Here is a 22,539-nt window from a genome sequence, read left to right on the forward strand (position 1 = left end):
TAGTGGTTTCACTCAATGGTGGCTTAGTATTCGTAGATCGTTTCCATGGTATCTGTTTAGCAAAAAATTTCTTGAGTCTTAATTTTCGTGTATACTTAATAAGATCTATGTGGGCGTCTGTGTAGTTCGTGGTGCTTATCAGGTCGAACAAAAGCCCTTTGTTGACCATGTTTTCCTCTGTCTCAGTGAGTACATAGTTGGAAAGTTTCAGTACTAAACTTGTGGTCTTTGGTCCTGTTGCTGCTTCTGAAATCTGGATCTTGTAATCCTTGGCTCACCGTCTGAGCTGGGGTTTGTGTATACCACCCCTCTTTCCTCTGTTCTCCCTCTCTGAATTGGCATATTTACTTCTATAGGATCCTGGAAGTGTACGCACTTCTGCGTATTTGTTTGGTTTTTCCGGTGCCTTTTTTGTATCTCTGGACTTGTTCTAAAAAAGACGACCCTTGTTGTGGGGTGTCTCTTGTTGGTGAACTAACCTGGTTATATCGCTAGTATTGGCAATGTTTTTGGGTTAAGCGCTTGGTGTACTCTCCTAGAAGATGTTTTTATTCATATCATCATGTATTGGCTGCAACGTCAATACCTGGTCGTCCCTGCAATCTTTTTCATCCATCGAGAATGTTCTTGATTTTCTTAGCTTTACTTCATCCTGGTGTCTCTTCAATATATCATACATAGTTCTGTAGTTCTTCTCCTTTGTGGTTGCCGCAGCCGGGTGTTCTTTGATTTATTTCTTCATGTTGTCAACGTATGTTACTATTCTCTGATGCCCTCGGTCAGCATGTTTTATGAGTAAGTCTAACATCACTCTTGAGCCTAACAATAAGTTGTCCTCCCATTTCTGGGCCAGGTCTGCATCTTTGGGGTTATAAAAAACAGGAAATATGAGTATCCGGAGACCCCTAGGGATTTTGTCCTGATAAGTATAGTTGTGCAAGGTTATTTTCTCCCAGAATTAGTTTATTTCTTTTGTACACAATCTTTCCAATTTTAGAAATGTCTGTCTCAAATTTACCGGTTCTTTTGTCATTGGTCTAAATGCGTGTTCAGTAGATCCCCTTGGGGTGAACAGCATTTTGATATCATCATTTTTGGTTAGCAGGTATTCTGCCATCTTGATATTCGATGCTGCAGTTTGCCAATTCGAAGAATATGTAAGAGTTGGCAGGAGCACTAGAAAAACAGGACTGCCGCACTTGATTTAATGGATACTGCATGCCCTGCTGCGTGTGGTTTGGTCTACCTAGGACAGTGCCCCCAGAGCCTTGGCTGGATATCGGAGTTGGGGTTTGAGATTCTTCACGTTCACGCCAGGTACTGTGATGAGAATGAGAGTGTGTTCTCTCTAACAATTAATACATAGGACCTCATTACACGGTATGCGGTAACCATGGCGTTATTAGCGCCATGGTTGCCGCCGGTATTTTACCGTGTCCGCCTTGGTGGATGGCGGAATTACCGGCCTACTCCAAGGTGAGCGGGGCCGGTAATTCCCCATTCACCAAGGCACTTCCCCATTCCCATTTTTGCCCCCATAGGGCTCAATGGGAATGGGGAAGGAGGTAATTACGGTACCGCAAATTGCGGTACCGTAATTAGCACCAAGGTCCCTTTGCGGGCCCGTTCCTTAACGGCTGGTAAAACCAGCCGTTGAGGTCGGGTCCGGCAAAGGGACCTCGTAGTAAGGCTCTAAGGGTTTACCGGTACCGGTGCCCTTACTGGTACCAGTAAACCCTTACCGCATACCATGTAATGAGGCCAATAGTCTTGGTTTTAACGATGTAACAAGTGTGTATTAGTGTTGCTGACAAGTGTTTCGACCCTCAGGGGTTATTTTCAAGGCTAAACATTGACACAATGAAACTTAACAAAGCTTCATCACCCCATGATAGAGTCCACACACAAACAGTTTACTAAATGCCTTTATTCTGCAAGCGCACCATTATGCTTCTGCCCTGGGTTCACCTATTATTATTATCAGCCGTTAGCAATTAAATACAATTTTAACCTATCCAGCCTCCTCACCTTAACAATGCTCTCCAATTATTAGCACTTAAGACCCTCAACTGGGACAACTATATACACAGCCCATGTTTCCGACAGCAACCTTGCTTCTGGCCCTCCCACCTCACTCGGCAGGCTTACATGTACCACAATAGCCACGTTCTTACCTGAGCTCGACACCGGCCCTTTGGGCCCCACAGATCTGATCTAAAACTGCACACACGGGAACACTGCATCCTGCACCAGCAACTATGCATCCCCCTTAGGGTCCTAACCTACTTTCCTCCTCTTCCCGTTTTACATGCTCCAGAGCAAAACAGGACTGTGTAATGGATGAACCACATGACTAACTGTTGGGCGACCTCCTCGGCACACCAAAAGACTCACTACTAGTCTCTACCACTTCATATCGGTAAGCTCATACCTCCATGATTCACCAAGACCATCCATGTGCCCCATCCCAGGAGGGTTCCAATTCAACATATCTAACGGTCTGTCTTCTTCTCTCCCTCTTCCCTCCATACTCTCTCTCAGAATACCTTGTCTCACACAACTTTTTACTGCTCTATCACTTTGTCACGCTATTCATGTAAACTGCTCACACAACTGACTCACTGCTACTCAAACAACTGTTTAAATTTCAATGTATGAATCACATTTGAAATTGTCACCATGTTAGTCCATATGGGATCCCTTGTTCTCTTTGGAGGCGCTGGAGGGTCTCATCAAGTATACATCTCCTAAGAGGGCGCCCAAAGCGGCAGGTGCCATTTCAGCCTCTGCAATGCTCAGGCTGCAGCCCCATCCTCTTTCATGAAGGAAAGCAGTTATCAGGATCAGCACAATGCACTACGCGTAACTAATCTTGCACGTGATGATCGCTCCGTAAGTTCGATCCTAGGCTGAAAGCTTTCCTCCATGCTACTCTGAACTTTCGAACTACTTTCCTTTTCCCTACACAGCTCTCACATCTTCCACAGAACCGCTTTAATGCTTTCCTTTCACCGACGCGTTCTCTTCAGGCAATCAGGCAATGCTAACTCGCTGCCTAGCAATGGTATGGAATCCAACCCCCCACTTTAGCATTCTTTCTACATTACCCGATTCTCCGCTAATCCTTACCTTCTTTTGTAGATTCACATTTTCAGTACATTGCCCGCTATACCATTCCGTGACCCGATCAGGTCCTTTCCTGGTACGCGGAACAGTCGCCTCGTAACATTAGGCATCTCCCTTCTCTCTCCTGCACAGAACGCCATTCCCGCTACCGCTCACTAACTCATTCTACTTCCAGCCCATGATTCTGATGACACCGCTTTCAGCAGAACCCAAGCAGAATCTTACAGCTAATATCCAGAGGACGGTTCAAAGGTATACCGGCTCCTAGCTTAGTCACAAGCTATCCTTCCCAGTGCTTCTCTTCTAAATCTACCATCTAGAAGTCTCAAGATCAGAGCCCACCTTCAACTTCAGGGTAACTCACAGTCATTCACCTTCCTTCCTATTGGGTGCTTTACATGCAGACTTTAACCTTCCCATTTCTATCTCTCAGGGGTCCTCCAGCAGTCTCATACTATCCTGAGTTATTGAACTCTGGCTCCTGTGTTGCTGAAGTCATCTTGCACTCCGGAACTACACCATCCCAAGATACAGGAATTGAGAACAAAACCACCACAGGGTTTTCTTCCCCAGAGGGTTTTCCTGAGGCCATTGAGTTGCCCATAGCTGTATACTAGCTGGGGAAGGTCAGGTGCAGCGAGGAAGGTTTTACAGGCAACATTTGCTCTATTTGATCCATTTTAGTGTTTTCTATGTTTACATAGCAGCTTCCGACAACCCGCCAAGCGAAGGTGACGGGTGGACAACCATACCCGGGACCCCACAGAATATACCGGGGCCGGGTCACGTTTAGCGTCTGCCCGGGACTTCATTGATGCCTGCGCCTCTCTGACGTGAGTGATGGTGTTTGCATGAACGGAGGACATATCCCGAATGCAGGCAGCAGCGGCCGGATTGACCGCCGAAGAGATATCAGGGACGGGATAAACCCGCTTATTCTGGCCATACAAAGCATAAAAGGGTGAGGAACCGGTGGAAGCATGGACAGCATTGTTGTAGGCAAACTCCGCAAACTGGAGGGCCTGCAACCAGTTTGTTTGTAGTTGCACAGTCAAACAACGCAGGTATTGTTCCATTGACTGGTTCGTCCTTTCGGTCTGACCATCGGTTTCTGTGTGGTAGGCAGAGGAGTAGCGCGTGTCAATACCGAGAAGGCCGGTCAGGGCATGCCAAAAACAGGACGTAAACCGAGAACCCCTATCCGAAATGAGTACCGATGGCAGGCCAAAAAAACAAAAAATGGATTAAAAAAACAGGTTCGCTAATTTAGGGGCTGATGGAATGCCCTGGCAGGGAAGAAAACGGGCCATTTTAGTGAAGGTATCAACTACCACCCAGATAGTGTCGAATCCCCAGACCCTAGGAAGGTCAGTTACAAAATCCATGGTCAGAGTGTGCCAAGGTCTCGGTGGAATGGGTAGCGGTCGTAGGAGGCCCACCGGTCGGCCCCTGCAGTGTTTACACTGGGCACACACTGAGCATGTCTGTACGTACTGTACCACGTCCCGCTTCATGGAGGGCCACCAGCACCAGCGTTTCAAGAGGTCCAGAGTACGGTCCTGACCCGGGTGACTGTTGACAGGGGAGTCGTGGGACCACTCCAGGGCTATATTTCTGGTTTCGCTGGTGGGTAGGACTAGACGGTTTTGTACATAAGGTAATCCATCATAATATACAGGGTCCCATTCTGATGCCTGATCGGGGTGCTGCAGTACCCAAGTACGGATCGTGTCAAGTAGCGCCAATGGGGGTGTACAGGTACAGATAACGTTTCCTTGGTGTAGGAGTGTCTCGGGGAAGACAGGTAGCTCAACCCCCCCAGGAGAACAAGACAGCGCGTCAGCCTTGCCGTGAGCCATGCCAGAGCGATGCCTGATTTGGAAGTCGAAGGCTGCAAAAAACTGATGCCACCTAACCTGTCTGCTATTCACACACTTAAGGGAGGCTAGGTCTTGCAGATTCTGATGGTCGGTAAACACAGTGGTCTTATGCTTCGCCCCCAGGAAGTGGTGTCGCCAAACCAGAAAGGCGTCCATAACCGCCAGGAGCTCCTTCTCGGTGACGGTGTAATGGGCCTCCATGGAGCTAAACTTACGGGAGTGGTAGGTCACGGGATGCAAACGACCAGTGGAGGCACAGGTTTGTGACAGAACTGCCCCTAGAGCAAATGAGGAGGCGTCTGCCTCGACAATGAATGGACGTTCGGAATCGGGATATTGCAATACGGGAGCGGTAGTAAAGGCCGTCTTTAGATCCTCAAAGGCCTTTTGGTGTACTTCCGTCCAGACGAAAGGGGTGTGAGGGCTCGTAAGGGACGTAAGCAGTGACACTATGGAAGAGAACCCAGAGATAAAGCGGCGATAGAAGTTGGAGAAACCCAAGAAAGATTGTAGGGCCTTTAGGGTCTTCGGAGTTGGCCATTCTAAGACCGCTCGTACCTTGGAATAATTCATCGCCAGGCCACCATGTGTGATGTTGAACCCCAGGAATTCGATGCTATCTACATGAAACTGGCATTTCTCAGGTTTAGCGAATAAGGAGTGTTTCCTCAAGCGAGAGAGCACTTCTCGAACGTTTGTACGTGTTCTTCCAGACTACGTGAAAAGATGAGTATATCATCTAAATATACTACCACAAACACGTCCAGTATATCACAATAAACGTCATTCATGAAATGCTGGAACGTGGCCGGGGCATTGCAGAGCCCGAAAGGCATGACAGTGTATTCGAAAAGACCATATTGTGTACAGAAGGCGGTTTTCCACTCGTCCCCTTTGCGCATTCGGACGAGGTTATACGCCCCCCGTAGATCCAGTTTGGAGAAAACGGAAGCATTGGTTAGGCGGTCCAATAAGGGAGAGATAAGTGGTATGGGATACCGATTCTTGACCGTAATGGCATTGAGACGTCGGTAGTCCACATAGGGACGAAGATCGCCCTCCTTCTTCGGGACGAAGAAGATTGGACTGGCAGCTGATGATTTGGAGGGTCTAATATGGCACAAACGTAGGGATTTCGTAATATAGTCCTTAAGGGCTTGATCCTCGGATGGGGACAGAGAATAGATTCGAGCCACAGGTACTGGGATCCCAGTGGTTAGATCAATGGGACAATCATAGGGGCGATGCGGGGGAAGTACCTCGGAAGAACCCTGGTCAAAGACTTCAGCATAATCATGGTATACCGCGGGGACATTAGCGGCAACCATGCCCACTATATGTGGAGATTCGAGATTGTCTGACACCCTGAGATGTGCGATACCCCCCGATACTGACGCAGGTGTTCCTTCCTCTCTGACCATAGGGAGGCAGAAGTTCTGGCATAGCTCCGACTCGAAGTGCACCTGACCCGTTCCCCAATTGATATGAGGGTTATGGTCCCGTAACCAGGGTATCCCTAGTATCAGCCCAAACTGGGGATTGGCGATCAAATCGAAATTAATGGTTTCACTGTGCACGGACTGGATTGTTAACATGAGTGGTGCTGTTTGTTGTTTGATGGGACCGGAGGTCAATGCAGTTCCATCGACTGCTTGTACAGGTTCTGGTTGGATTTTGTTAACTAAAGGTAGGTTCAGTGTTCGGGCTAGGGTGATATCAATGTAATTCCCCGTGGCTCCTGAATTGATAATGATAGTGACTGGATGGATGGTGCCAGGGGTAGGCTGAAGGGTGGCCTGTACCTGAATGGGCCTAATGCGGCCAAATGCAGGAACAGGGTTTGGGGTCTGACAGGAAGCACTCGATCCAGGCCCCAATTCTAGGGTCGAGCTGTGCGAAAAACCTGAGTCTTTGGTTTAGGTTGACGGGGACATTCTTTAACAAAGTGACCGTTCAAGCCACAATAGAAACAGGCATTATCTGTTCTCCTCCTCTCTCTTTCCCTTGAAGTAATAGGGGACCTAACCCCTCCGATCTGCATGGGTTCCCCGGAGGCATCAGAAGAGGACGCAGGTGTGGGTGTACCTGAGGGGAAGAGAGACCCAGCCTGGGCCCTCCGTTCAGAACGTCGAGCGTCCACTTGGAGAGTCAAATCAACAAGATCAGGAAATTGGGTAGGCAAGGATGGGACCACTGAGAGGGCGTCTTTCATCGAATTACTTAAACCCCGGTAGAAGACCACTGATTTCTTATTTTCCGGCTATGATGTTTCCGCCACTAGTTGATTAAATCGAGTGATGTATTCGATAAGGGACCCTCTGCCTTGAGTGAGTTCTAACAGTTCTAAGTCATGAGACTGCGCCTTGTGTCTGGTATCGAACACACGTGACATTTCAGTTATCAAGAGATCGAAATAATAGAGAGCGGGGTGGTCGGTTTCTAACAGAGGTTTGGCCCATGTAGCAGCTATGCTGGCAAGTGTGAAAGGATAAATGCCGCCTTTGTAGTGGGATCGGGGAAAGCAAGGGGTCTGCATAGGAAGTGCAACTTACATTGATTAAGGAACGTTCTGAACTTCCCAGGGTCTCCCTGGAACCTTTCGGGGGCTGCCAGGGGAAAGGGGGAAGGTAGCACTACAGGAACAGGATCCGGGATGTTTTCTGTTCGGGACTACGGGCAGTGGGGGTAGCGGGGCAGCATCCCCAAGCTCCGGATCAGAGGGCAGGGGATGCTGGGCACTTTGTAACAGATCAATACGTTGGTAGATTGCTGTATTAGCAGCAACCATGTCTGCCCGAAGTACCGTGATTGCTTGAATTACAGCAGCCATGGGGTCCTCTGCGGCGCCCTCCATATCCGGCACGATAATGGCTTCACAGTCTGTTAGACCTTGATCGTCATGCAGATATGTGAGACCTCCGTCCCCAACTGTCACACAGGGAGATATAATGCTACTCCCTGTATAACCCTTGAGGCCACAGGTGGAGAGATACGACGCCGCCGAGTGCTGGAAACCCCAAGGAAGCTGAAAAGAAACGTAGGTTAAATACCAGGCAAGCAGGAATAACTCGTGCAAAGGTAGGTAAAACAAAAGACCTTACCAAGTGTTGTCAGAAGTACTGAGGGAAACCTAGGGGTGTGGAAGGGTTCCAGGACTCACGCAGACAGGTTCAAGATGCCACGGAAGCAGCCGGAAAGAAACCCCACCTGGGCTCATTCCTGGAGCGGGTTACTTAGTACTTGGCAAGAGCACGTGATAGCAGGAGAGTCCGTAGAATTCCGAGTCAGGCCAGGGGCAATCCAAAAGCAAGTCCATAAAACGGTCTGAGGTCGGCAGGCAAGTAGCAAATTCAAAGTTCCAATCCAAAGCCAAGGGTAATCCAAACACAATCCATGAGACGAAGCCGGGTACAGGTTCCAAGAGCAAACACAGGAAGCACAAGAGCCAAACAGAGTTTCCGAAGAAAAAACAGCTGTGAAGCGCGGTACGAAAGCAAATTACGGCTTTTGTACTGAACGCTTCCTGGTCACGTGAAGTGAGAACATGTCACGTGACCGAGACTCGGTCACGTGAATGGATGGAAACGGCAACGTGACGAGGATGCGTTCCTCGAAGCGTGCTGCTTCCTAGTCTCCCGGGCAACTGCCAATGAAGAAAAGGTCGTAGGCGTGAATGCAGGGTGCAAACCTTGGGCCGATGTTGCGCCCGTCCGCGGGCAAAACCGGATTGCCAACGTGAGCCCCGGAAACCATGAGAGTTACGTGAAGTGAGTTGTGGGGGTTGTGGGGTCAGTCGGGCTGAAGGGGACCTGGGTTCACTAGTGGAATGAGCAGAGGGTATGACACCCAGAACCTCAGGCTTCTGGAGTTAGTTGTCGCTCAGCTAGTTCTACCTAACTCATTTCCTTTGACACTGCTGAAATGCTTCTTTGGAGACCCAAAGTGTTATTCCACTTCTTTCAATCAGTGCAAGCCACAGTTCATCTGTAGACTGGTAGCCTTTTTGGATGCCACCAGTTAAGCATATACGGCGTATGGCAACCCCGAATGGAAACACCTTATCCAAAGCTAATGACCTGGTCCGATATATGATTTCGACCCCTTATTAATCACTATGAACATGTCGGTTGTTACCCGGTATATGGCCAAAGCAAATGTCTTGGACTTCCTAGCTCTCACACAATGGCAGTTGTCCTTGTTGGCTTATGTGGCCCCATTTACCAACTGGCAGCAGAGACATCCTGGCCAGAAAACACAAGGCAGTGGTATTCTTTACATGGCTCTAGAACAATCTCAAAGACACCCTCGCTGTCATGCGCACCATGCCAAACGTGCATCCTGAACTACTCAATCTTGTACTACAGTTGGATTCCCCTCCTGTCAGAGAGGAAGACCAACATGATCCAGGTTCAAGCCCCCAATGTGTCATGTGAGATGACCCCTGAGGGTGAATACACACTCTGCAAATGTACATGCTAAGTCATTACCCCTCTCTTGTTCCATCACAGGTGTGTGCCATTATCAATCACCATGGGGAAAAAGTGGTGCACTCACATTTTCACCAGTTTGATTCACAATGTAGCGACGGCCTGAAAACAGGGTTAGGATGTTTTGCACGTGCAAACTGAGATCCATGACTTGCATGCATTCTCCCTGAACTCGTGTTGACGTGGATATGCTCTTCAACAGAAACATATTGATTTGTTTAGAGTGCCCACACTCTGGTACCAGGAGACTAATGTGTTAACCAGTGTCAGTCACCGGCCTTTTATTACAATACATGGCTGACCTAAAGATGCAGCCAAAAGAAGGCATGTCATGGCAGACAGGGATGACATGTACTTCAGGAACTACTTTCACTTGTGATATATTAGGGGCCTCATTCATGGATTGTGAGGTGGGTGGCCATGAGTGAAAGGCGTGAAGATGAGCGTGGGTTAGTGGTGATGAGCATATCTGTGATGAGTGATTGTAGTTCAGGGTGGTTCAGGGTAAGCAGTGTCGAGGACGGCTGTGTGTGAGGGTTGTATATAGGCAGGTGGAAGTATGGATGCATGCATGTGAGAAGGGGGATGGTGGCTGCAGGTGGGTAGTGGCAGTGAGGAAAGTTGTTCACATGGTTGACTACTTAAGGTGTCTGTGAGTAAGTGTGTCTCTGAGTGCATATGGGTCGATGGTGTCCAGGCGAGCTGCAAGTACGAGATGGTGGGGCAGTTGAGGTTGATTGGGAAGTGTTTGTGTGTGAGTTGGGGGTAGGGGCGAGTGATGGGCTGTATTAGCTGTGGTTGAGTTACACAATGGTTGAGAGTGATTTCTGAATAATGGTTAACTTTGCCATGATGTGGGACTGGGCAAGTGGGCATTTTCAATGCTTAATAAAGTAAACAGAAGCTTACATTTTGAACTTCAGGAATTGAATCTTCACAGGTGAAGGTGCAGTCATTATTCATGGTAAGTGCCTGTAACAAGCAAAGTTTATTTTGAGGGTGAGGAGGCACAGAGGCACAGATATGGGACGGTCAATGGCTCCTGGGCTGGTACTACTGAGATGAAGATGTGATATCAAGGCTGGTGGTGCAATGCTAGACTAAGTCAAAGGGAAGATCCCAGGGTGTCCCTCTGTGTTCCTTTTTCTTCACTGCAAGTGTAAGCTGGCATGGCATTGTATAACCACACATTTCCTGCTGGAATCTTGATACAGTGAGCTCTGTTCCATTTCCAGTTATGTCACGTGTTCTCCGCAGAGAGGAATATCTCTTTCACATACATAGGCTGTATAGCTGGGTTCCCTCGATAATACTTGAAGGTTGTAAGCAGGAGACTTTCTCCTTTAAAATTGTGCCAGTATTCTTGTCTCTTTGGTGGAGGGAATTAACATGAAAGTCACTTTGCCAATGTTTTTACAGTCCATTTTAGTACGCCAACAAAAGGCTGTCACCACTTGCTACCCATTTTCCATCTGGACACCCACAATAAGAATTCACTATTCATTATTTCACACTTGAGCTTTCAGAACAATTTGGTTAATGGTTACTATCAAATATGCTATTTTGTATTGCCATGGTACCCAGGCTTTGGCAGTGAAGGGAGGTGTCCGTGCTCATGGTCCTAGTTCCTCACCTTCCTCTGGCCATGAATCTTCCACCAGAGCCTCCTCCCGGTCTTCTGCGGAGTCGGTGGATGCAGTTCTCTCGCCGGTTGCCCCACATTGGCTGCAACACATGTCCTCCAAGAGGTCGCTGAGCGGGATGTCATCATCCTGGTCCCGATGAAAGGCCCACGAGAGACAAGGACAGAAGCCGGCATCGCAGCGCTCCAACTGGTGGACTTCAGTTGCCTCTCTTCCATTAACAGCTGTAGGGGATACAGTGTAGGAGCAGTTCCTTCTCCACGAAGGGCTGGAAGAACAAAACACATGGATGTGTGGAGGCAGGAGAAGATGTGAAAAGTGGGGAAAAGGAAGAGGAAAAGGGATGGGCACTGGGTTAGTGGAGACAAAAAGTCCAAATGTGAAAAGAGATCGAGAATGGGCAGGGAGAGAGGGTGGAGGGACAAATAAACATGCCAAGAAATGCACTTAGGCAACGACAGAGACAGTGAAAGATTTAAGAGAACGGAGCAAATGAGAGGAACAAATATATTTGCTGGAAGTAGAAGACAAACCCAAGGCGATAAGATGAAAAGGAAAGAATTCATGGAGCCATATATACCATACGGTAAGGGAGGAGTAAAGAATTGAGGAAAGCAAAAGAAGAAAAGGGATCAGAGGAAAAAGAGATGCAAGTGTTGAAAAGCATAACAATACAAAGAGCAGACAGGGAAGAGGGTTAAGAAATAGTAGAGAAAAAAGGGATGGGTGAGGAAGGGCTTTAGGGTGGAAATGCAAAGAAGGAGGATAATGATAGGGAGTATATAACAAAGAAAAAGAAAATAGTGGAAAGGGAAAAAGGCGAAGCAGAAAGTGTACCAAAGACAGAAGAATTGGAGCAACAGAAATAATTAAGTGCAAATATGAGGAAATATTTGTACAGCAAAAAGAATAGAGGAATTTCAGGATAGAGGGTGGAGATAAAGAAGGGGGAGAAAAGAAAGACAAAATGGACAAAGAATTAAGTAACGGGCAAGAAAGAAGGAGGAGGTAATAAAGAAACAAGAGAAGGAACATATAAGAAAACCAATCGGTTGCATTTTACATAACAAAAATTGCTGCTTCGAAACAAAGAACTATCAAAATGTTGTGTAAATGATTAAAGACATAATTTAAAAAAATAAACTGATATATTTCTATTTTCCTATTTTACAGGGAGTAGTTCGTATATACCAAGTTCTGGCACGCAGAAGCTCATGCAAGGACAATTACATAGCTCTATAGTGGAAGGGTGAGAAGGATGGAGATGTGGAAGGAACGAAAGAAAAAAGGTGAAGAAGAGGAAATAACAGTGGAAAGAAATCTGGGGCAAATAAATATTGTAAGGGAAGAGAAAGAAGATGGCAAGAATTAAAGAGAGAGGTAGTGACTTTAGAGGGTGTTGGGGGGAGGGGTGGGTTAATGAGTGTTGTCATCAGATTTGGATACTGTCAGTATCCTCAATGTGCTGCTGTGGAACACTGAGTGAACATGTCACTCATGAGTTCAAAGTCGAATGGTGAGCTAGGGTCTCAGTGAGAGCCAAAGTGAGTTCACGTGCTAGAACATGAAGACATAATACATACATTAGGTGCGACCTATTTGGGGAAGCCAATAAATGTGTCCTTGTTATGTTATGCTATTAGCATTTTATAAAGCACTAGTAGACCCAGCAGATGGGCTTCTTGGCACTCAGGCAAACATGGCAAGTTCCAGAAGTGAGGGGCAGGCACCAGGGGAGCTCTTATCTGGTAGGTGGCTGCATGTAGCCTTTCATGGGTGCCAGGGTTGAGTGTGGGAGTCGGCTATGATAAGACTTATCCTTGAACATGCGACTGAGAGTGGGGCAGTTAGCGGGTGGTATGATGGCTTGATTCTGGGAGCAAAATGAACTCATGCTGATATTTGCACATGCTCCCTGAAGGATAAAGTTAAAGTGATGAGGCACTAGTGATGAGGATGGGGTTCAAGCAATGAAGACTTGTGTCCAAGAACCATCTCTAGAACTGGGACTGGCGCATGCTGCTGTTGATTTGCACAATCTCTGTTTTGGTTGGATTGAACTTCAGATAGATGGCTAACAAGAGGTTTTGGATAGTGTTCAGGCAAGTTCTGACACAATGGATTGTGTTGTCTGGTGATATTTTAAGATATAGTTGTGTGTTGTCAGCAAGTCATCAGTGTATTGGTGTATGGAGATATCTTGCAGGACCACCAGATGCTACTTGGGTAGATCATAGGTTGTAGGTGAGGTTATTAAGCTGCAGGAGACTCTGGCAGTGACTGGTATATGGGGATCTGGTGGAGTTCCTTTGCACATTTTATCTGTCCAGTAGGAATGAGGTGAACCTTCCAATGCTGTCTAGGTGATGCCCAAGCGGGAAGTGATGGTTGCTAGCAGAGTTATAGGGTGAACTATATGCAAGGTCGATTATAGGTCAAGGAGACTTCACTGGTTCAGTGTTGTTGCAGTGGTGGAAGTGAACCTGTAGACCTGAAGTACTTTATCTAGTAAGGTGAGGTGGGTGAAGTGGTGATAGTTAAATCGTTGGTCTGGATATATAGGTGTGGAACAGGGGAAGGTGCTAGGCTGGAGGAAGGAACTGATGTTGAGGAACAGAGTGTGTGCTTCAGGAGTGGAGGTTCTTATGAACAGAGTAGGAAGTCTTCTTGCAGATTGTGGAGAAAGCCCTGAAATATCCCCCCCCTTTGACTGTTTCTAGTAATGCCCAAAGGGGAGTAAGTGTTCACAGACCTGTGGGCTTTTGGAGAATCTAGAAGATTTAGGAAGTGGCAAAGAAGGACTGCAACTAGGCAATCATGTCAGTGTCCCCTCGCTGGACCCCAGCTTACTCCCACTGTGCTCAACTGTTTTGCACATAATAGACTAATAGCAAAGTAAAATGTGCACTAAATCTAAAGGAGGTCTCCCTACATATCACCAAAATGTGCACTTATGTGTTCAATGCTAAGTGTAAAGTCTCCGCCACAGCAGTCAAGTGCTCTACTCATTCGAAAATAGAGAAAAGTGAAAGAGGAAACAAAAGATGGAGGTGAGGAAAGAAGAAAAAGAGGAAGGGAATTAGAAGAGGAATCCATGAGCGGAGAATGTATTGCATAGGACATCTTGATAGGGAAGGGAGGGGTGTGATAATGGAAGGTGTAAATGAGGAAATAGCGAGAGGTAGGAGGGGAGCACAGCTGAAATATGGAAGAGGAACAGGAAAGACAATCAGAAGGCCAGAGTAGGGTGCGAAGGAAACAAGAAGAGAAGGGAAAAGATGAAGGGCGAGTTTGAGAAAGTGCTTAGAGGGAAGTGAAGTCAAAGAGGGAGAAAAGAGAAAGATGGACAGAGGAAAAGACAAAAGGTGGAATGACTAGCAAAGGACACGTGAGGAGAAAAGAAAGAGGAAAGAAGGGAACGGATAAGACAACGAATGAGAGGAAAGTTAGGAAGTGGTATGAAGGAAATGAAAACAGAATAATATAAAAGACGGCAGGGGTTGGGTGCAAACATAGAGTGACTTCATAGTGATTAGTCGTGGGAAAGATTTCACTTTAATCCTTTCCTGGATGCTATGTCAGACAGAGGGCTTTACTGTGCATGTCTATTTTTTTAATCAAAACCCATGCAGCAACTATACATACACAAATAAAAAAATATCAATCAATATTTCATGCATATAACAAAGAGCTTCCAACTTGACCATTTAGCTAACAGGAAACCGAAGCAGTCACAGCAGTCAACAAAACTGTTGCTACAGCAGATAGGAAAGAGCTTATATTTATCACAGGGATTCTTTGGAATATAGTATTTGTTTACCCTGCCCAACCCCACTATGCTACCTTTACCTTCACATTTTCCATCTACCATGGATCCCTCGCCGCAACCTGTTCAGAAAATATCACACATCGGGGTATGGCGGCTTGACTCAAAGGAATTCAGCCGAATACTTATTTGAAGCCCATGCTCGGTACACTCCCTAACAACATTTTCGTGCATCTTCATGTGTAGAAGACACACTAATTCCAACAATATCAAACTTTTACGTTGATGATTAAGTTGGTGATTTGGCAAAGAATAAAAGCATATAAACAAAACATAATATACCATTATGTGAAAGAGGTCCTGGAGAGGCCCAATGCCAGCTCTATCAGGTTTGGAGTAGTGTGGTAAGAGTGGTGCCTGTTGTGCTAGCTTATTTTAGAGTTAGGTGTAGGGTTCCCTTCAAGTTCAAGTTGGTTTTTCTTAGCAGAACTCCCATGGGACCAGTCCCCTCCCAACCCAGATGGCAAAGAAGGAGCCAAAGTCTGATTGGTTCAGGGTTACTAGGCGGGTGGTGAGGGACCTTCTTGGGGGTTCTAAACAGCCGTTCACCAATTTTAGCTCAGGGCAAGGAGCAGACCCTGTTTGAAGATCTCTGCAAGGAAGAAAATCAACAAGTGCACACATGAAGTTACAGTCAGCTTAATCTAGTGAAGGTCCCTGTGGAACATGTTTCGGAGATATTGTGGTGGATCACAGCATTTGTAAAGAGAGAATTCCAATTTTCTATCACAGCCCGCAATATCAAAGCCCAGAGAAGAGTTTTCTCAAAATGTAAACCGTTGGGGCTAACGACTATGGGGGTCAATACAAGTATGGTGTTATACAGTAAAAGTGTCAGTAACCGGTATACAGTCACTTTTACCATACCGCTGAATCACGAGTTGCCAGTAATACCTTTGGCGGTAATACAGTTGGCAGGTTTTTCTGTATCGCCGGCCGGGTATACCGTCAAACGGATATTACTGGAGTATCACAAGGTGGAAAAATTGCGGTAACTTTGCCTAAATGTGGCAGTAATACCACCAAAAACACTGCAGAGATACCTCCACCATGCATACAGGTGATGGAAATGAGGCCACAGGTGTACCCAATCCAAGATAACATTGGAAGCAAGGTCAACATAAGAACAGCCATACCAACGTTGGTGAAGCTTGTGTAGGTCCTGCGCTTCCTGGCAACTAGCAACTAGTACATTCCAGCACACTGCATGGCATGTCCCAGGCCACGTTTTCTCATGTTCTCATGCAGGTGCTTCCAGCACCGGTTCCAAGTAACTTCATTGCTGGCATTTTCATCCCCTGGAACTTTAACCTGTACATTCCATCGAAAATGGTGATCGAATATTTTAGGGGGGGTGGGAAAGGGCAGATAAGGGTTTGGGCGGGTAGCCAATAGCCAACAATAAGTGTGGGGGAGGAGTTTGGGGGGGAACTCCCACAAAAAAAGATGAGCATTTACAATGGAATGTGCACGTTAAAATGACAGGGGGAGAGGGCCATCCAAGATGGCTGCTTCCGAGTGAGCTCTGTGCAACCCAATCCTGAGAAATCCTGCAAGTTTTGGTTCCCTCCCGCCCTGACCGTGCACTGATTCTGCAGCCAGTGTAAATACCTGCTGACCAGCGAAATCCTGGGAAAAGTCGGTGCCCCGGAGCCCCAGAGTATCTTCGAGCTCCGTGGACCACAGAGAGGCCCTGCCGGAATCCAGGTACCCGCGCTCACCCTTGGGGTTGGGCGAAATTGGAGCCGAGAGAGACTGGGCGACCCCCACCCACCCAGCCAGCAGGACCGAAGTGGAGACACCCACAAGCGTGCCTGGATCGGAAGTCCCGCGGCGACTCCCACAGCACTCTGCTGCCAACCCCCCACGCCGAGTCGCGGCTGAGGCGGCCGCAGTCATCAGGCAGCCGCGGCGTGCACTGGGTGGCTGCGGGGAACCCGGGAGGCTGTGAACTGCCGCGTAGGATATGGGCGGGGACACGCTGTGCCTCAGCGCTCCTCTTGGCAGAGCGAAACGCTCGGCCGGCCCGCTCGACGCGACGGAAGGCACCCCTCTTCAGCGCCTCACAGAAGGGAGGTCTGAGGAGGAGACCCGGCGAGCTCCAGCGGCTAATCCTGCATCACGCCACGGAGAGGCACACAGATCGAACCAGACAGAGACCGCAGCAGCACTCACAACACAAAGGTACAGCACGCGCAGCGAGAGCTCGCACAGACTCCTTATAAGATCTTAACGCTGTTACCAAGTGCTAGAGCACGCCCCAGCCAACCTCGCCACCAACCTGCAAGTCAGCCCGTCGCCTTGCAATTACCCACCCCCCAGGGCACAGCTGAGGAGACCGGAGCACAGCCCTAAGGCTAGGAGCACTCCTGACATAAAGATTCCTGCACAATACCACTCCACAAGCCAGGCTCTCCCCCCCCATCTCTGCAGCGTGGGTGCGGGCAGTCTGACCAGACAAAAGCATAACCAACCGACAAAAAGCGCCATACTGGTCCCTGACATCCTGCACACAACATGCACATCACCCACTGCACGAAAAGCAACCAAGGCCTCGACAAGATTACATAAGCTCCAGACACCATATTGAGGTACCCCCTCCCCGCTGGAAGAAAATGGGAAAAACAGATAAGTCGCAGAGGAAGCTGAATTGTGACCCCGGTTCAGCCGCTAAGACTTCCAGAATGCAAGAAGAACCAGAGCTCCTGAGGGAAGTCTCACATCAAACAAATGAAGGATCGTGCTCCACCGACATCAAAGAACTCCTGCTAGACCTGAAAGCAGGCATAGGGAGCCTAAACAACAAGATGGATGGCCTGTCCTCTAAGGTCGATCTCCTACAACATCGATTGGACAGCCACTCAGAACACCTGAATGAGGTAGAACACTGCGTGTCCAATCTGGATGACAGTACGGGCGCCCTAGCGACCAGAGTGGCTCAACTAGAAACCCAAATGAAGGCTGCAAACGCCCGGAGCGAAGATTTGGAAGGCCGTTCATGGCACAACAATATTAGAATTGTTGGAGTGAGAGAGCAACAACACCAAACGAAAATGGAAGACTTTGTCGAAGCACTATGCACCACACTATTTGGGCACGAGGCCCTCTCATGCCTGTTCGTCGTGGAAAGAGCACATAGAATCCCGTCTTCCAAGACGATCCCAGGAGCCCCCCCCAGGCCAATAATCGTAAAATTACTTAATTACAAAGACCGCGATGCAATTCTCCGACTCGCCAGGGAAAAAGGGGAGCTACACTACGACGGAGACAAAATCCACTTCTACCCTGACTTCTCTCCAGCAGTGCAGACACAAAGAAGATCCTTTACCACTACCAGGCAAAGGCTCAGAGAAAACCAAATAGCCTACTCCATGCTCTTCCCGGCGCGGCTAAGGGTACAACACGATGGGAAAGTCCATTTCTTTCAAACACCTGAGGAAACAAACGCATTCCTAGATCAAGCAGGGTGCCCTGGACTGAACCCCAGTCACGCACGGATGCAAAGAGTAGGCAAACCAGAGGAATCCGAGGTAGTGCGCCTCGGTCATAGGTGGGGGGCACAACCCTCCTTCCAAGATCCGCACTTGAACCGAAATTAGAACTAGAGTTAAGTACTCCCAGGAACCCACAACTTGGGAGGCCCCTAGCGCCCCGTGCACAGCACAAGTTAGATTACCAGTTCAAAGTTTAAAAAGGGGGGGAACCGGGTGACGGACACGCATCGATGCAGTCCACATCCCACTTAAGTTACTCAACGGGCGAGTTGGGGGTTGCCCGTGATAGTAAGGACGAAGGAGAACGGGGTGGGATATGCGCCTTCCGATTGTTAAACCCTGCCGGCCCTCAAAAAAGACCTACCCCTCCAATCCACCAGCCACCAATACATCTCCTGCATCGAACACTAACAAACCCTCCAGATGTCGGCCAAAGACTTGGACCATGGTCCACTACACCTCCTCTGCACAGTGTCATCAAAATCAAGCTAAAGATACAAAGTAACCACACAATTCAAAGTCGCAACATGGAACATTAGAGGAGGCAACCTCCCCTCTAAAACCAGGAGGATCCTACAATATCTGAAAAGGCATGAGATCGATGTCGCCTTGATTCAAGAGACACACTACCCCCTGGAAAAGAACACCTCTGGGCGCAGAACTGGGGCTGCCACAGGTATTTCTCCTCATACTCGTCTTATTCCAGAGGGGTTGCAATCCTAATCAACAGGAGAATCAACTTCTAATACTAATACTAATACACACAGAGAAGGACTCTGAAGGCAGATTTCTCCTGGTGTGCGGTATCGTGGCAGGCCAAAAAATCATCTTTGTCAACTCCTATGGGCCCAATGTAGATGGAGCTAACAACTTTGACTGGGTACTGACGCATCTTTCCACTCAAGATCCAGCAACCATAATCTGGGGAGGTAACATGAACACAGCCCTCGACCCAGCGAAGGACAGATCGCGGTCCACGCCGCAGACCACCTCCAAAGCCAGCCTCCAAATTCGAGAGATAGGTGGCGCCTTCGATCTCATAGATGCGTGGAGAGTCAAGAATGGGGATCAACAAGAATACACCTTCCACTCAGCAGCGCACAACACAAGCTCCAGGATTGACTATCTATTTATCTCAACAAACAGCCCAATGTCATGTGGTCCTTGCCAAATCCTACCAAAAACGTACTCCGATCACTCCCCAGTAACCCTTATCTGCAGCCCATCCAGCTACAAACCCCCCCTACAGCGCTGGCGCTTCAAGCAAGACCAAGTGTTCGCATATGAAATAAGGGAGGAGATCTCTGCATTCCTAGACACCAACATAGGCACGGTAGCCACAATGAGCACGATATGGGAAACATTAAAGTTAGTTTGCCTTGCTAAAGAAAACGGCATCCTTAAACCAGGGACGTCATTTGGGGGACGCCAGAGGTCGCAACTGCGACCTCTGAGGTCTCCCTTGCGACCTCTGTGGTCTCCCTTGCGACCTCTGTAAAAAAAAAAGAAAAAAGAAATTTGTTTTTTTATTTTTTATTTTTTTTTCGTTTTTTGTAATGCAAGGTCCTGGAGTAGCTGGCTTTCATGTTCAGGCCCTTTAAAAAAAAAGTAAGAAAAAATAAGAACAGGAGTGCCACAAGTCTAACACTTTCAGCACTGACCCTAAATAAGAAAGAATAGGAAACCAAATAGTGTGTCTTTCTGGAATTCTGTACAATAATTGCTAGACTCATTAAAGGTTTATTTCAGGCACACTTCAGGGGGTGAGTCACTGATTTAGTCTGTTCTTAAACGCCTCAACTCAGCCTTTCATCCTTCTGAGGTCGATAAATGAGTACCGACACAGATTGGATGATATCAGGTGTATATTTTTTCTATATAAAGCGCTTAAGCCTAAGTGCTATATAATAACACATGATTATCATTTGTTCATGGAAGTCTGCTTGCATTCACAGTAATTTCATAATATGGTCCTATACACAATCTTAACGCTACATATGGCGATTCATTCTTGCATAAAATGTACATCACATTATAGTGATGTCATAACCATATTTTTTGTAGTGTACAATGCTATGTGATGTCACTTCCTGTTTTGTCAACGGGTGAAAGGTCGTGTTTCATCGCTTCTCGTGATATCACTTTGGGGTGGGGTCAAATGACATCACTTCCTGTCACTTCCTGTGATGTCATCAGGGGGTCAAGGGTTGTGTGATGTCACTTCCGCTATCCCTGGCATTTTGGTGAAATGACGTCCCTGCCTTAAACTCATCAGGCGAGAACTGACCGCCAGCGAAGTGCAACTAAAACACCTTGAGCTCAGATGCACAAACTCGAATGACCCAGGTTCACAAGCCGCTCTGAAAGAGGAACTGCAGAAGTTCTGCGCTGCAGCAGAACGCAAAATAAAGTTTCTGGACCGTAGCCGACAAGTCTGCCAATACGGCGAAGGCCAATAGCCTGGAGCCCTCCTCGCAAATTTAATTAAAGCAGATAGAAAACCAACTTCAATAGAAGCAGTACGTTCCAAACAAGGCGTGCTGATACACACAGATGAGGGAATTGCTGAGGAATTCAGGACATTCTACCAGGAACTTTATAGTTCAAAACACAACGCAAACTCCAACGCATTACAAGAGTACCTGGAAAACACGGAACTATACTGCGTAGAAGAGCAGTTATGTAAACCCCTCAATGAACACATCTCGCCAGAGGAAATCATCAAGGCCATCAAAACCCTCCCAAACTCCAAAGCCCCTGGCCCAGACGGCCTGACGGGAGAATTTTACAAGGTGTTTGCAGATACCCTGGCTCCCCTCCTTGCCAAAGTTTACAAAGAAGCGCTGGAAAAAAGATCCCTTCCTCAGTCCACCTGTGAGGCCAACATAGTCCTCCTACATAAACCGGGCAAGCCACCAGAGGTATGCGCATCTTACCGTCCCATCTCCCTGCTCAACCTCGACAATAAGATCTTGGCAAAGGTCCTCACAAACAAGTTGATGCCGCAGATGCCCGCTCTAGTGCTCGCAGATCAGGCTGGATTCATACCCGGGCGTAACACGACCTTCGGAATTAGAAGACTATTTGGCATCATTGAAGCCCTCGATCCCTCCCAACAGGCAGTTGCAGTATTGCTCGACGCCAAAAAGGCATTAGACTCGGTGGAATGGCCATTTCTCTTTGCGGTTCTTACTAGGATGGGCCTTGGAGCCCGCTTTTTCAAGCTAATATCTCTATTATACACCAACCCCCAAGCCAGCATCATCGTAGGCGCAGCAAAGTCGGCGCCTATAGAGCTGCAGCGTGAAACCAGGCAGGGGTGCCCTCTCTCGGCCTTAATATTTGCACTGATAATGGAGCCGCTGGCCTCAAATCTATGAGAACAACAAATCCTCAGGGGGCTCAACATAGGACCACACAAGCTGATCATATCCCTGTACGCAGATGACGTGGCACTGTTCATACGCGACCCCACCGAAAACTTAAACCCAGTTATGAGGGAAGTAATTAAATTTGGAGCAGTATCCGGCTTACAAATTAACCAAACTAAATCCATCCTATTCCCGCTGACCCCAGCTACCAAGACATTTGTCGACGATTTCCAGTTTGCAGGGGAAACATCCCGCGTTCGCTGCTTGGGGATACAGATTAGTGGTGGTAGTGCCTGCTGAGGTGTACATGGTGCATGCATGCTTAGCTACCACGACGTATTTTGTGACAACTACGAGGAAGTGGCGAAAACCATGCAGGAAATAATTACGCGCTGGAAGTCACTGCCGTTGACTTTGTGGGGTAGAGCCTCCCTGGTTAAGATGATGATCCTGCTGAAGCTTTTGTACTTATTCACCAACATTCCTATCCTGTTACCACAATCCTTCCTAAAGAAACTGAAAAGCATGGTCCTCGAACTGCTGTGGGCAGGTAAACCGGCCAGGGTTGCTCACTCAACACTGACTCTCGCGGTGTACAGCAGAGGATTAGCCCTTCCAGACCTGGAGAAATACTTTTGGGCAGCTCAAGCACAATTCCTTAGCTTTTGGTACTCCACACAAATGTTGGACCACACGTACAAATAGAGCGGGC

At 47.7% G+C, this 22,539-nt stretch overlaps 1 protein-coding gene across 1 annotated transcript in view; it reads right to left on the reverse strand.

Moving 5' to 3' along the window:
• The window catches only part of LOC138489628 (uncharacterized), a 227,355-nt gene that overhangs the window by 115,460 nt on the left and 89,356 nt on the right, over nt 1–22,539 (reverse strand). Inside the window, exon 2 of the mRNA XM_069617319.1 lies at nt 11,127–11,404. Within this exon, the coding sequence (XP_069473420.1) occupies nt 11,127–11,404 (278 nt within the window). The remainder of the gene's footprint in view (nt 1–11,126; nt 11,405–22,539) is intronic.

Source organism: Ambystoma mexicanum, chromosome 9 (assembly GCF_040938575.1).
Source record: "Ambystoma mexicanum isolate Mex_15411 chromosome 9, UKY_AmexF1_1, whole genome shotgun sequence".
Taxonomy (NCBI): domain Eukaryota; kingdom Metazoa; phylum Chordata; class Amphibia; order Caudata; family Ambystomatidae; genus Ambystoma; species Ambystoma mexicanum.